At 39.5% G+C, this 15,341-nt stretch overlaps 2 protein-coding genes and 1 long non-coding RNA gene across 5 annotated transcripts in view; 1 reads left to right on the top strand and 2 right to left on the bottom strand.

Moving 5' to 3' along the window:
* The window catches only part of insc (INSC spindle orientation adaptor protein), a 38,499-nt gene extending 35,508 nt beyond the window's left edge, over positions 1-2,991 (bottom strand). The window contains exon 1 of the mRNA XM_088996646.1: positions 2,612-2,991. The gene's annotated coding sequence lies outside the window, so the exon portion shown is untranslated. The remainder of the gene's footprint in view (positions 1-2,611) is intronic.
* Positions 1-15,341, top strand: part of LOC148897607 (uncharacterized) — a 37,980-nt gene that overhangs the window by 20,360 nt on the left and 2,279 nt on the right. The window lies entirely within an intron of this gene.
* Positions 7,694-15,341, bottom strand: part of LOC148897606 (calcitonin gene-related peptide 1-like) — a 13,736-nt gene continuing 6,088 nt past the window's right edge. The window contains exons 4-5 of one of the 3 annotated variants that reach the window (XM_088996648.1): positions 9,048-9,229; positions 7,694-8,893 (exon numbers count right to left, since the gene is read on the bottom strand). In XM_088996648.1, the coding sequence (XP_088852774.1) occupies positions 9,067-9,229 (163 nt within the window). In that variant the 3' untranslated portion in view covers positions 7,694-8,893; positions 9,048-9,066. Of the gene's footprint in view, positions 8,894-9,047; positions 9,230-12,479; positions 13,758-15,341 lie in introns of those variants that run through there. The other 2 variants (XM_088996649.1, XM_088996647.1) reach the window with 2 other exon arrangements.

The raw sequence follows: 15,341 nt of genomic DNA, 5'->3' as shown, positions 1-15,341 counted from the left end.
CCCATAGGAAACCATTAAAATGAGTATAATCCGTTCCCAGGTTCCCCATAAAACATAATTTTCTACTTTCTAATTTTCTAAGCCTTAAAACTAGACAAAATATACCTTATTTTATGTATAATAAATGTGCTATGGTATTATAGTTAAATATTAAAATGTACTGTATAATAAGTTTTATTTACCTTTGTGGTGGTCGTTGATGGCTTGATGGAATGGAGTGGCCGGTTTCATCGGCATTAAACACTTGATGAGGAATGTAACCTTCTTCTTTCACCATCTTGAGGAATAATCCCTTGTAGGTGCTTTCTCTGTGATAATTTTATTTAGTTCCTCATCAATTGTGTTCTGTTTAGCTGCGTTGATAGCTTTTTGCATCAAGTGTACAGATGGCTTGGGCGGGTTTTTTGTGGATGCTGATTGATGGGACATTCTAATCTTTCAGTCTACACTCTTCCTTTGAACTCGAAACTAAAATAAAATTGTAAAATTGTCACAAATGTAACGTTTGTAAGCCAAAGGGTTCGTAAACCAAGGTATCACTGGATACACCAAGTGCAACATACATGTTGCACGGCACTTGAAATCATTCAGTTATGGAGGGGTGGTTCGGTCCCAAATGAATGCTAATTGCAGTTTTCGTTACCATGACAACTCAATGCACAGCTATGGGGATGCGATGACGGAGCAAGGCCGATCCAGTATTGCCAACTTAATGACTTTGTTGCTGGATGTTGTAACTTTTCCAGTGCCTCGAGCAACTAGTTAAAAAATTTGCCACAAATCACTTTTTTTGTGATTTTAGCAGAAACACACAAGACTCACTCCTTCGCATTCAGGCTGCAAATGAACAGTGCTTGCCAGAAGCCACAGCTGCTAATTTAACTGCATCTTGATCTAATTAAAAAAATGTGCAAAATTCACAAAGGCTCACAGAAAATGGCAGATGAAGTTAGTATATTGTTGTTTCCCCACATGCGAGGTGGAAAATACCACTTAATCGGACCAAAAATTATACAAGATGTCTATTACCCCTCACACCACTGCTATCTTCGTTCGTAGTCTTGTCACCTCCTGGATTGGCAATTCACTTCTCCTTGGTGTCCCTCACTTCTCCACAAACTTCAACTCGTCCAGAATTCTTCAGCCACGATCATCAGCAGAACCTCATCTTTTCACTACATCACCCCCGTCCTCCAAGACCTCCACTGGCTCCCGGTCAAATATAGAATCAACTTTAAAATCCCCCCCCCCCCCCCTGCCCATCTCAGCACGATGGGGGACAGAGCTTTTAGCTCCTGTGCCCCCAAACTCTGGAACTCACTTCCTTCCAACATTTGTAACATCGATTCTCTTCCCACCGTCAAATCCCATCTTAAAACCCACCTATTTAAAATCACATTTTCTGTGTAGCTCTTTCTCTTGTTTCTATTTATAATTGTATTTTATTTATTATAGTACCTATGCTTGTCTGTGACTGTAAGGTGTGCTTGAGAGCTTTGAAAGGTGCTTAAAATGAAATGTATTTTTATTTTTATTTTTATTTTTATTTGCGTGTTTTAAACTCTGATGAGTAAAATGACACGAGCCCCATTTTTTCTGAATCCCTACTTTTTTTCGGACATTTTTGCTTGAGTGTGCCATTAGATTTCTAAAATATTATCTCATTCACTGCCATTCATGAATTTATTCGGGAATTGAAAATAGCGCCATTCCCGAATTTGTTCGGGTTTTTTTATTTTCTTGTTTGGTTGCTGATAAAATGCTGGCCATGGCCTGTGGCAATGTTTTTGTCTTTTCCAAAAGGGGGCACCGTTTCCCTTTTTCCCATATTAGCGCTTTGTTACAGCTTCAGCTGTTGGATTGGATGAGATTGGATTTACCTTTATTACACTGTAAAGAAATTTACGTTTCACAGCAGCAAAGTTATGAAAGGAAGATGAAGGAATGAAAGAAGTACAAAAACAAAATACATGAGCTGCTGGAAAGGCAGGCACTCTTGCGGCGCCATCTTGAAGTCAAAAGAACCAAAAATAAATATATGTTAAATTGTTAAAGTGCTATATAAACCAATATGTATGTATTGCATTGTATTTTGGACAGCTGCCCTCATTTCAAACCCATATAATTCCAGACCCATATCATTTAGGAATTAACTTTTTTTTCTGAAGAAAGTAGAGTGTCTAAGGTTTCTTACGCTACATTGAATATTAATGTAGTCCTAAAACTCAATATTCTGTGGGTCCTGGAATTCGAGTGACAATGACAAAAACTATGGCACTGGAGTGGACACCTTTTTGGATGTCTGGCAGTGATTGAGTTAATCAGGTACCTTAGTTCAATAAAGTTAGGAAACACTGCATTTGTCCACTGTGCAGTACAAAACTAAGTGACATACTTGGTCACACCAGTCATTGGTAAAAAGTAAAAGTAACTTCAGCATAAATGAGACTTTACCTTTGAGTTGAGTGTAAAATTGGATAAACATTTCAGAAATGTTGAAGCTTTTTCAAAGTTCCAAGCAGACATGAGACACATGAGCTAACATTCTGTTTACAATCTGTAGAACTTACCACTTCCAGACATACTCGAGTGAACTTTTCATTGAACTCACCCCCGCGCTGTTTTCTAAAAAGGTTAAGTGTTCCCGCCGGGATTCATCGCAACACTGCTTCGTTCTTCTGTCTTCTTCAGTTTTTTTCCCGTCACGGAGCCCACGTTATGTAGCCCTGCTGGAGTAAAGCTCTGCACAGACTGGCCTGGCTGGAGAAAGCCAACATCCTACTGACAGTCAAGCGGCGGAGCATAGTTTGTGCCGGGCCACGGTCCAAACAGACATGAAGCTATTCTATTTCCGTCTACTGCCATGAGAGCGCGGCCACTGCTGCAGATTGAAGGGGCGGGAGAAACTTTCAGTATAATTGCATACTGAGATGTAATTGCATGACAAGGTAAAGAACTTTTTTTTAAGTAAGACTCAGAAGAAAGAAGGAAAAAAAACAAATACATGAGGAGCTGGCTTCCAGATGTGTGGGCAAAGGGGAGGAGAAGTAGGGAGGGACTGCAGAAGATGGAGAGAAAGTGCTGCAGCAGCAGAATGAAACACCATTTCGGACCAAGCGAAAAGCTTGTTTGCCTTCTTGGGGAAGAATCACACACAGACGAGTGGAAGGGGGGGATTGTGGAGAAGGTTAAAGGACATAGGGTCAGAACCTTTGTTGTTTCTGGACCTGTACCGCCTTGACTTGTCCCACCGGTGTCTGCTTTCACGCTTGGAAGTGACACCCGTGTGGAAAAAGCGGGGCCGGCGTTGCTTTTTAAGACGCCGAAGGAAAGTTCAAGTGTAAACGACAGTCAGCTGGTTTGCATTAGCTTACGTAGTGACTGAACAATTTCATAGCCACATACTCACACCTACTGTCCAGTCTATAAATATTAGCGCAAATGCCAACGTAAACAACTAATTTCCTCTTAAGTTTTACCTCATTTCCTGTTGAATTTGACTTGAGACTACTGGCAACAGGCTCGACTTAATCAGAAGAGTTTGAGTCCTGGATATACGACCCAATTCAAAATCCAAATTGCGAGCAATGTTTGCCAATGATCCGGCAAAACATATCTATGGAAGATTCTTAGTGGAACGATTATGTGTGTGTCTTGCTGTGAGTGTCAAATACGGATGCACGATCGGTGGGTTTTTACACTCACAACATCTGAAAGTGGAGATCTTGCAGTTCCTTATGAATGTAATTGGTTTGCGGCAATCTCCTGTGCTCAGTCGATGAAGTTTGTTTTGCTTCATTCTACTGCACTACGTTTGAGGGGAATGAGAGCGGAAGCAGCTCATGGCAGAAAAAGAGACACTGGATTTATATTTTGTCCACAAATTCTTATTTAATAATTCCAAAAATTAACAAATAATTGTCTTTCAGCTTCCTTTCATTACTTTTCCCGTGTTGCGCTGCTTCCAGATGTGTGTTTTCGTATTTAAGCATTTGTTACCATTGTCCGAAATCTACCTGGACGCCTTCACAATCAGTTCTGCCGGCCCTGTTGCATCTAATGTGTCGATCAAACTGTTGCTTTAACCAATCAGATTTCGAGTTTGCAACCGAAAAGGGGTACCAGCGTCTTCTTGCAGGCGCTGTTCAACGTCAGAGTTTTCGCAAATTATGATTGCCTAGTCACGATTGGCTAGTCACTAGCCAATCATAGTATCACTAGCCTCTGGTGATAAAAGCACACTGGCCAGAGCTAGCACACTTTATCGGTAGCGAGCTGCATAAGCAATTTTTTGTGTTGATTTAATAGTGATTTTGTCAACCCATAATGGCTGAAGGAGGAGGATAAATGGATTTGGTTGTAAATTTACTGTTAAAGCCATTTTCAAGGCAGACTTTTCAAGAAAAGTTGGACATCACTAGCATACATAGCAAATAATATTGCAATTTTATGAGGTTACTATTGATCCTTCGCCATCCTTTGCCAATCATCTTCTCTGCGGTGTGAAAGAGTGACTTCTGACCCCCATATCAGGAATCACATTGATGGTTAAAAACTTGAACAGTTTTATGACAGTACAGTATTTCTTCACAAGTTATTTCCTTGCTAACTATACCCTTTAGTACAGTACAGGACGTGTAGTAAATCACGTCAAACGTTTTTACAATGGCAGCTGTGGATTGATTCAGACGTAGCACTACTGAAGGCCTAGGAGTGACATGGATAGCCTTTCCAGCTTGGTGAATGTGTGATGTTTATATGCATGGCAAGGTAAGCATCTGGGACAATGACGGGTTAGGTTGGAAACAAAATTTAGCCCCGGTACCTTAAGCAAAAAGGTTACAGTAGATGACCATGTGGAAATGGGGTCTTTGTTTGGTAATGAATTGGCATTTTTGTTGCATTTGTTACTCGGAGTCAACTCATTTAAATTTATCTCGTAGAGCAAGTCCCATTTTGTTAATACATCAGCCCTCTTCTGTGTTTACGGATCCAAAACGGACCGTCGTGAATAGAACTAAAGCTGACAACTTCATGGAAACATGTCAAAATGTTTATCCTTTCACCCAAAGCTACTGCCTTCCCCGTAAATTGGCGTTATGGCATTTCATCGCCTCTCAAAAAAATGTTCATGGATTGTGCGTGAATAACTATTGCTTGCAACATAACGGGGCATGTGGCTCCATTCAAGAAGCTTAGTGAGTGGTTTGACATATATGAACCGCAATGTATAGTTGATGAAAACCATGTCATGTTGTCAACCCTTCAACCTATAGTTGTAGTAGGTGTCTCGGGGCTGTTTGAATTTTGTACACAGAAGTCGACCAGTAGTCAATTATGGCTCGGTTTTGGGAGACATGAAGTGAATTTCCAGAAGCAGTAGAAAAGCACGCATCTTCCAAAGCGCTTTGGTTTGGAAATGGCCTTTGTGCCGTTGGATTCGGGGAATGAGACTGGGGTCGTCAATTCGGGAGAGGGGGTTGATTTCTCCTCCACAAAACATATCATTTCCTTGTGGAGGGCTCTTTTGCATTGCATCTGTGTACCATTAACAGCGCCGTTGTGGCCTTGTTACATCACTACTGGGAGACACAAGCTCCAAACCCGAAGGAATGACCCATCAAGCTGCCTTCCAGCTGCACCCCACCTCCCCCCCAACCCTCCACGCTCATCCCCACAAAGTACCCAAATGCAGAGATCATATGGACATATTTTTCCTCTGCCTGCGTCGTCCAGGAAAAGTTTCCATGTGGACCCCAGTGTGGTTGTGGCTTTTTTCCATCTGAACACTGAAACTGGGAGGAGGGGTTTACGCACCCCCTATTGATACACGCCAATAGCTTCACTGCGCATATTAATCATGCATATCATTTCAATTATGGGGCAAATTAATTTAAATAAATATCAAATATGGCGCCTATTAATCATGCGTATCATTTCAAATGGGCATGATTCAACATTTTCATCACGTGACAAAATAAGATCTCCACACTGTGGTTTCGGAAGCAATGGCGACAAATTTCCTGCCCTCATTCTGGCGCATACTCACCACTCATCGGTGCTTCCAAATAGGATCTACTACATCCTGCTTTTCCGTTTCACCCTTATTGAATGGGCTCACGCGCAAACATTGTTGCCAACAGTTTGTCGGTTTGTCGGCCTGAATTGACGCTAAGTTGTTTTTCATCCCAAACCATTTGCATACAGTGAGACCTCAACTTACAAACACCTTAACTTACAAACTTTTCGTCTTACAAACGTCAAATTTATGAAAATTAAACCTTATAATAAGCACTATTTTCATAATACACACCCACCGGAGTGAGTGATCTTCGGCGGAAGCACACGACCGAACAGCACCAGAGGTTAAGTTACCAACAGTCCTTAAGGAAGGTGACTCTCCTTCCATAAGCCATCAACGACCATCAAAAAGGTAAATAAAACTTTATTTTACAGCACAGTTTATTTCTTTAATTACAGTCCTCATGTAATGTGCCTCTCTTTCCAAACAGCAATTCCCTTTGACCTTCGACCTCCAACGCCATTCCATCAAGCCATAAATGACCATCACAAATGTAAATGAAGTGACTTTATGATACAATCCAGTGTATTTCTTTCATTACAATACAATAGTACATTCATTATACATAGAATAAGGTATGTTGTGTGTAGTTTTAAGGCTTATTTAGTTAAAGTATATTTTATGGAAACCCGGGAACGGATTATTCTCATTTTAATGGTTTCCTATGGGAATTTTTGTTTTGAGATACACACTTTTCACCTTACACACTCTGTCTGGGAACCAATTAAGTTCGTAAGTTGAGGTCTCACTGTAGTTGCATTTATGGTCCTTTTTGGCACATTTTTAAATACCAGAATTAGCATAGTACAAGGAACACAGTTAGTCGAGTGGTTAGTATAAGAAAAGCAGATTGATATATGTAGCTGTATTGCATCGACATAAGGTGGCTGTGCTCTTTACAGTACAATATTCCAGTTTTTTTATCATTCACATGTGATTATTAAGAAGCCTGACAGCAGTCGTTACGAACGAGCGGCGGTACCTCTCCTTCTTACACCGCAGGTGTAACAGTCTCTGGCTGAAGCAGCTACCCAGTACTGGCAGGGTGGGCAGGAGCGGATGGCGGGGCTGTCCATCATAGCTTTTAGTTTAGCTAGCGTCCGTCTGTTGCCCACCTCCTCCAGAGAGTCCAGCGGGCAGCTCAGGACAGAACTGGCCAAGACAGCTGGCATAGACTCAAGCACCCCCCCACCCCCGGACCATTATAAGGAGAAGTGGATTGGAAAATGTCAGTTAAAAATATATCTTTATTGAAAATTTGATTCGAAAATATAGGCTAATACATAACTATGCTGTGAGGTTCCTTAACACTCTGTAAAGATGTTCGCTCGAACACTATGAATAAAAGATCGAATACAGGAAGATTGACTTTTACTGCGGGCAGGGGGCGCAGTTTTCATGAAGCCACTTCTTGTGCGCCCCTACAGCCCTCCGCCAAGCTATTTATTGAGAGTATATGCTAATTTAAGTGATACATTAGTAAAACGCAGTCTTCTTAATTTGAATACCACGACCCTGGACGTCCCATGAACACCCCTCCAAGTTGTCCACTGGTACAAGCACCAACATCAATAAACCAACAGAAGGTAGACATTTTAATGGGTGGCCTTTCCGTGAACCGATAGATTTGTGACCTGGCTAATGATATATTTTTGTGCAGGAGTGTACCAAATACTCCCTTCGGCCCTGGGTTAGATAGTTCTCTGATTTAAGGATGACAGTTTAACAAATTGTGTCGGTTTGTCTCAAATGCTCCATTGTGTATCCTGCTCTTGTAGTCACGAGTGTTCGGCCAACTAAGCATACAACAGGATGAAACTTTTAAACATGATAACTTCTTTTCTGTCTATTCTCTATCACACTATCACAAAAGTCCGACCATAAAATGTGCCCTGATCTATATTGAAGACTATCTGTCCCCAGAAGCGCCAAAAAGAACCAGTCTGATTGCAGGTTGCAATGCCTTTTTTATTCAGCAATTACCCATGCATTTGTTATTTGCCCATATTTTGCAAAACATATCCCACTTGTGTGCATGTGCGTGCGTGTGTGTGTGTGTATGTATGCATGTGTGTATGTGTTCGAGTGTGTATGCACGCCACTAATTACACACATATACATGCACACACACATTCACACACATTGCTCTCCACCGGTTATATTCTAATACTACTGTTTGATCATTTCGAGGAGATTGATGGCGTTTAGAACGTATCCAAATGTAATCATGTGCTCAGTGGCTCCCTTTAAAAAGAATAACACAAGTACCCCAAACCGAAGTGTATCTAAAATACATTTTAATCTTGCTCAAATCCACTCTCAAACCCCCCCTCCCCCATCAACAATATTATTGACAAAATCATCATCATCACTACCATCATCATCATCATCATCATACTTCACAGAACTGTACAATCGTGTAAATTGTTCTACATCAAGGCACAAGACAACAGCCCACTGTGGGTTAGGAAGGATGTTTTTTTTTTTGTTTTTGTTTTTTTTGTGGTGGGGGATGGGGATCCATTGGTAGGCTGGTGGGGGGGATCCCGCTGGCTGAATGATGCTACATAATAAGAGGAGAAGATTGACTTGCTTAACACCTTACGTCCTCCCCCACAATGTAAAAAGATGGCAAGGGTACACAAACTAAAGTGCTTTTATTTACGGGCCAAAATCAAGATGGAAATGTGTTTTTTTGTGAGTGTATGCAATGGGACAGTTCACTGTTGATTTTCTGCCCCATTGTCGATGTTGTTTTAGTTTTTTTATCCATTTTTTTAAATCCCCGGTGTTATATCGCCATGTGTCACCCTGTGTAAAACACAAAAACAGGGAAATAAAGAGACATTTTACTAACATACAACTACAGAGCCCTAACATGACAATTTTGGACTTAGCTATATTGTCCATTTACCATTTGATAATCTGCCCGTTATCAAAACTGATACCCTATGTGTCCGCTTACCGTTTTTGCATCCAGGCGCTCACATGACAATAGTTCTCCTCCGCCGGCCAAAGGCTTTGGCCCCGACGTTGGTGGGCACAAAGTTGCTGTTGCCCATCCCCCCCGACCGGCTGAGGAAGTCGGCCAGGCGGTGGGTGACGCAGGTGGCTGTATTGCAGGCTCGCTTCTGTGCTGTAACGCTGCTTCAGGGTAAGCGGAGCAGGTGGTTATGATGATGTATGTACGTAAAAAAAAAAAGTCACCATAAAGTTGAACATACATCATTTTTTTGAAATGGATGGTTGGATTAGCTTTTATTGGTCTCGCAGTGGAGAAATTTACATTTCACAGCAGCGAGGTTAGGAAAGAAAGAAGTAGAAAAACAAAATACAGGAGCTGCTGGAAAAGCAGCCACTCTTGCGGCGCCATCATGAAGTCAAAAGAACAAACAAAAACTAAATAACAAATAATGTGACACAGACATTCAACAGTTATTCAATCTTAAGCACTTTCTCTGTTGTATGACGCAGTACTAGATCAATCACTTTTCACTTTTCACCAGTGGATCAGGGACCTCATTGTGGAATATGCACGTCTACCACAAGCTAACTGTTGAAAGCAAACACAAAGCTGTAGCATTGAGACTGTCTCACATCTCCTGTTCTACGTAAATCCGCTTCAATTCCAAGCCGTGACAGTTCCACAGACGCATTGGCGCTGTGTGCTGACACGTATCACTGATATCACTGATCTTTCTATGCGTTTTAACTTTTTGTGCTATGGAAAACCTCTCTCTTGTTTTTTAGTGCTACGCTAATGATGCTAAAATGTTACTTCTAAGTTAGCAGTAATTCATGTGTTTGTTGAAAAAAAGTAGCTGAAACATAACATTTAGCTTGTAGTAGACGTGGACATTCCACCATGACGTCCCTGATCCACTGCTGGAAAGGACGCTTTGATCCTCTCCTTTTTAATCTAGAACTGCTTCATGTCTCAAAGAGAGTACAGAAAGTGCTGAAGAATGAATGACTCTCTGCGTTTTTGTGTTGCCATATTATTTGTTATGTAGTTTTTTTTTTTTTTTTACTTTGTTACTTCCGGGTTGATTGAACGCTAGCGTGTGTGGCTGCCGCTGCTCACCCGCAGGAAAAATATCCTGTGACTGTAAAGTGTCCTTGAGAGTTTTGAAAGGCGCTGATAAATAAAATGTATTATTATTATTATTATTATTATTATTATTATTATAACTATACGAAAATATTGATGTATTGAATGTTCAGTAAAACATAACTCCACCGGAATGTTATGTAAAAATTGTACATATGCAACCACGCTACAATGCTTGTTAAACATGTTACAACATCCTACAACTATGCTGGATTTCAACTAATAGGTTAAAAATATTAATTCCAACATAACTACAGTATACTCAATTGTTCATGAAAAAAATCTGGCCTTGATAACTTGAACACACTCTAAATTGCTCTGTAAAAAGTGATGTGTGGGTACTTAGGGTTGCATTGGGTATATGTACCAGTATACTGTATATAATATATATAAAAAAAAATATATACTAAATATTTATTTTTTGTAGTTTTGGTGTTCTTACCTTAGGATATAATATGCTGGACTGGCTGATAGAATGCCATCATTCCCTTTCTGTCTTTTTGCCTGCTTTCATTCCTTTTATGTTCTTTTATTTCCTACTTCCTTTGTCTCTCCTTAAAAGTAAATGAGTGTATTATCCTGGGCAACGGTGTACCACACTGAATGAAAGTCAGCTAAGGCTTTCTGGTAGAAAAATATGTTTATTGAACAAGGAACATGGTGGCGCCTGCTGATTAACATCACATGTGAATAAGTTGTATGTATGTGTGTGTGTGTGTGTGTGTGTGTGTGTGTGTGTGTGTGTGTGTGTGTGTGTGTGTGTGTGTGTGTGTGTGTGTGTGTGTGTGTGTGTGCGCGCGCGCGTGTGTGTGTGTGTGTGTGTGTGTGCGTGCATATCACTGGTGATGTACAGTGAAGAATGTGATTGTCTGAACTAGGGCTGGGTGACATGGCCTTCAAAATAAAGTTTTTTTTCTGATAAATCCGATTTTAAATTGTGTCTAAAAAGTGTTTTCCCTTCTTTGCTTATAAGGAACATTTGTATCAATGTGTCCATTTTTTCCCCTTCCTTTCAGATTTCTTTTTGTTCTTCTAATACTGAATGAGATTAGAAAGTGTTGCCCCAGCATTACATTGCATTGAATTCTAGAAGAAGAAAAAAAAAAACAATCACCCATTCCTCTTGAAAATACAATCATGTGAAAATATGTATTTCTATAATTAGAAAAATTATTGATTGTCAATATATGTCACAGAATCCTTAAAAATGAACTACTTGTCAAATTAAAATACATTCATGGCTGAGCTGCTCCATAAGTAAGAATAATAAAATGAGAAGAATTCATTTGCTTACTTATCTCATTCACTGCCAGATAATGTGCAAAAATGTATCCACTCCAGTGCCAGGGTTTTTGTTATTTTCACTCAAATTGCAGAACCCTCAGACTATTGAGTTCTAGGACTATGTAAAGATTCAATGCAGCGTGAGAAACCTTAGACTCTCTGCTTTCATCACAAAAAGAGTTAATTCCTAAATTGTATGGGTCTGGAGTTATCTGAGCTTGAAATGGGGACGGCTGTACAAAAGGCAAATGCTGCTCCCTCGTAGGAGGGAGAAACATTTTTAGAGATCTAATGCTTTTCAATTCCCGAATAAATTCGGGAATGGCAGTGAACTAATTTTCTGAAAATGTGGGCCAGGTTAAAGAACAAATTGGGATGTATGTGTCTTGCAGGCCATATCTAGTTCACCGTGTTTATTTTGGGTGCTCATTCTTCATTTAAGTCTTAAATGGGATTTTTAGGGACAAAGGACAACCGACACCTCCGTGCAAGGTGTGTCCATAATTTGTAAAGTCACTTCAAATGACTTCTACTGAGCGTATTTGACAAAAAAATCCACCGCATATTAGCTATATTTTACTTTTTAACACTCACGCAGAATATTCAGGAAGTCTTGTTTTTTTTTTCAGGTTGATGCACATGATTTAATTGACCAACATTTTTATCAACACCAAACCTCTTTCAAGTTATTCTAAGAATGTGTGTAGTAGATAGATAGATAGATAGATAGATAGATAGATAGATAGATAGATAGATAGATAGATAGATAGATAGATAGATAGATAGATAGATAGATAGATAGATAAAGGTAGATCTAGAGATATAGATAGGTATAGATAGATAAAGATAGATAGATAGATATATATCTAGATAGATCTAGATATAGATCTAGATAGATAGATAGATCAAGATAGATATAGATCTAGATATATAGATAGATATAGATCTAGATAGATCAAGAAGATAGATAGGTATATCTAGATAGATAGATAGTTAGTGGAAGTCTTGTTTTTGAGTTGATGACAATGCCTGATACGACGTCACGTCTGGAACGCCCCTGACTGAGAAAGCGACACACAATGCATTTTGGGTACTTTGTCACGAACAAGGGGGCGGGGCCTTCTGAAACTCGCCATTTCCGGGGTCATTTTGAAGTAGTTTTGGGACACTTTAACTCATTTTTAATGGTGTTTTGCATTTGACCAAAAGTATCAGCCTGCATGTTTTAGGTATTTTTGATGCTATTAAACGTTTTTCTGATGTTGTCCTTTAAAGTGAACACAATTATCTGCGGTTGACTGTGTTGCGTAATTGCCCAAAGATGCCACAAGAGGGCGGAAAATGACTCATTTTGTCGAAATTAAGTTCCTCAATCAGTGTCATCAGATTGTAGTCGTACAATTATCCTAAAAGAATGGATCATTTTCTGTGAAAAGTTGGACGGCAGGTCAGTGAAATATGTGAATACGCAGGGTGCACCATATTAGCCATAATCCTGTTTCTTTAACCAACTACGTTTTATATTTGCGAGCGTTTTATATTCAGTCACGTCGGTATTCTCTGATTGATTAGATTGTCAGAGTAACGCAAGTTCGAGCCAAACATGTCTGTCACTTTCTGCACATCACAATACATTTAATAATCCGCTACACTGGGCGTGATGAATTACATTGAAATCTTTTGTTATTGCCGTGTGATGAGATAAATATTGATTTTAAAAAGCAAAGGAGAGGACGCACTTGCTACAGATGCCTGCGGTTGGTTCTATTGCGTTTCTAGATCGTGGATTGTGGTCCAACTACAACATGTACTGCTCAACATTCAAATGTTGTTGTGTAAATGAAATCTAATCACATAACCCCCAAAAAATCAGAATGAAAATAATCAAGATTAACAAACTAAACCAAATTCAAATTACTCAATGAAATAAATTCATCGCCCAGCCCTAGTCTAAGACCAAAGATGGCCGCCTGTTTCTTTTCACTTCACGTCAGTCAGGCAAGTTACGCCAACATGCGCTGGTCAATGAGGACGACTGGGAGGTCATGACATAGCAAGGGTGCAGATTGGAGATCGGCGGGGGGCAACGGTTAGACGCCATCAAACGTCTCGCCGTAGCTGACGTAGCGCTCGCCATCGGGAGCGCCGCGCTTCTTGCCGGGCGTTCCCGCTCCCACGTTGGTGCGAGGGAACGTCTGCAACTTGTGCAGCTCCTGAGAGAGTTTGCCCAGTACGCAGGTGCTGAGGTTGGAGCAGCGCTTGGTTAGCGGCCGGGCCATGCTGTCAGAATCGGGGTACACAATACATACAGATCACATGCACAAGGGGGGAGGGATCAGGCGGGAGAAAAGAAAACAATGACATGCAGGAAGATTTCATTGGATCCCACCGGAATTCTTTGGATACTAAATCGGTGTGAAAATTATTTAATGCTTTGTTCTATATAGGCTTGTGACGTATATTGACTGACAGGTTTCCGAAATGCTAAATGTAACGTATAAATACAAGATTAGATTTCTATTATATATATATATATATATATATATATATATATATATATATATATATATATATATATATATATATATATATATATATATATATATATATATATATATACAGTAAAGTCTCGTTATATCGATATTCAAGGGAGTCCGAAAAAATATCGATATAACCGGGACTATCGATATATCCGACCCTGTTTGCATGTAATTTTCTCCGTGCGTGCATAGAAATAGTATCGATATAACCGGGACTATCGATATATCCGATATCGATATAACGAGACTTTACTGTGTATATATATATATATATATATATATATATATATATATATATATATATATATATATATGTATGTATGTATGTATGTATGTATGTATGTGTGTGTGTGTGTGTGTGTGTATGTGTGTGTATATATATATATATATATATATATATATATATATATATATATATATATGTATGTATGTGTGTGTGTGTGTGTATATATATATATATGTGTGTGTGTATGTATGTAAGTATATATATGTATGTATATATATATATATATGTATGTGTGTGTGTGTGTGTGTATGTATGTATATATATATATATGTGTGTGTGTGTATATATGTATATATATATGTGTGTGTATATATATATGTTGTGTGTGTATATATATATATATATATATACACACACTATACTGTGTGCCTATATATATATATCTATACACATTATTCTGTGTGTCTATATATATATAGTACTCAATATTATATGACTATATCTACTGTATGTATATATACAGTATATTTTTTTTTAAACATTAACATCTTAAAACGTCAATGGATTTGGAGCTCAAAAATGTTGTTTGTTGTTTGCTTGAGCAAGTCCAAAGCTCTCCGGTGGGATACATTGCGGTTGTCTCCAACCATGCATTTTCTTCACAGTACAGACAGAATATCTTTTTTCCATCGCCATACCTCCAACCCCCCCGCCCCCCATCCCCTTTCATTCCGTTCACACGTTCATTGCAGGCATGCCAATCTATCTCGTGCCAGCAAACCACTCAAGAGCAGAACGTCCCTTTCCCCGCATCATGCTCACTACATGACCACCCATCCATCCTTTCATGCAAATGTAATGCACCCCTCCATCCCCCTCCTTGCCCCTCCCACTTTTTTTATTTTATACACACGGTAGAACAAACAGTTGCTCCCCATTCTCATGCGAACCACAATCATGCACACGTCATTCAAAGTAGCTCGACTAATTCGGAGCAAGTTGTTCATGCGGGAGTGCCTTCATGACTGATGTCGAACCACTCGCAAGAATAATAACTCGAGAATGTAATTTCTTTCAAAGTTCTGCATTGATGCGGAA

This window comes from Hippocampus bargibanti, linkage group LG05 (genome assembly GCF_051943395.1).
Source record: "Hippocampus bargibanti isolate YZ-2025 linkage group LG05, ASM5194339v1, whole genome shotgun sequence".
NCBI lineage: Eukaryota > Metazoa > Chordata > Actinopteri > Syngnathiformes > Syngnathidae > Hippocampus > Hippocampus bargibanti.
This window is presented reverse-complemented; position numbering and strand designations above follow the sequence as displayed.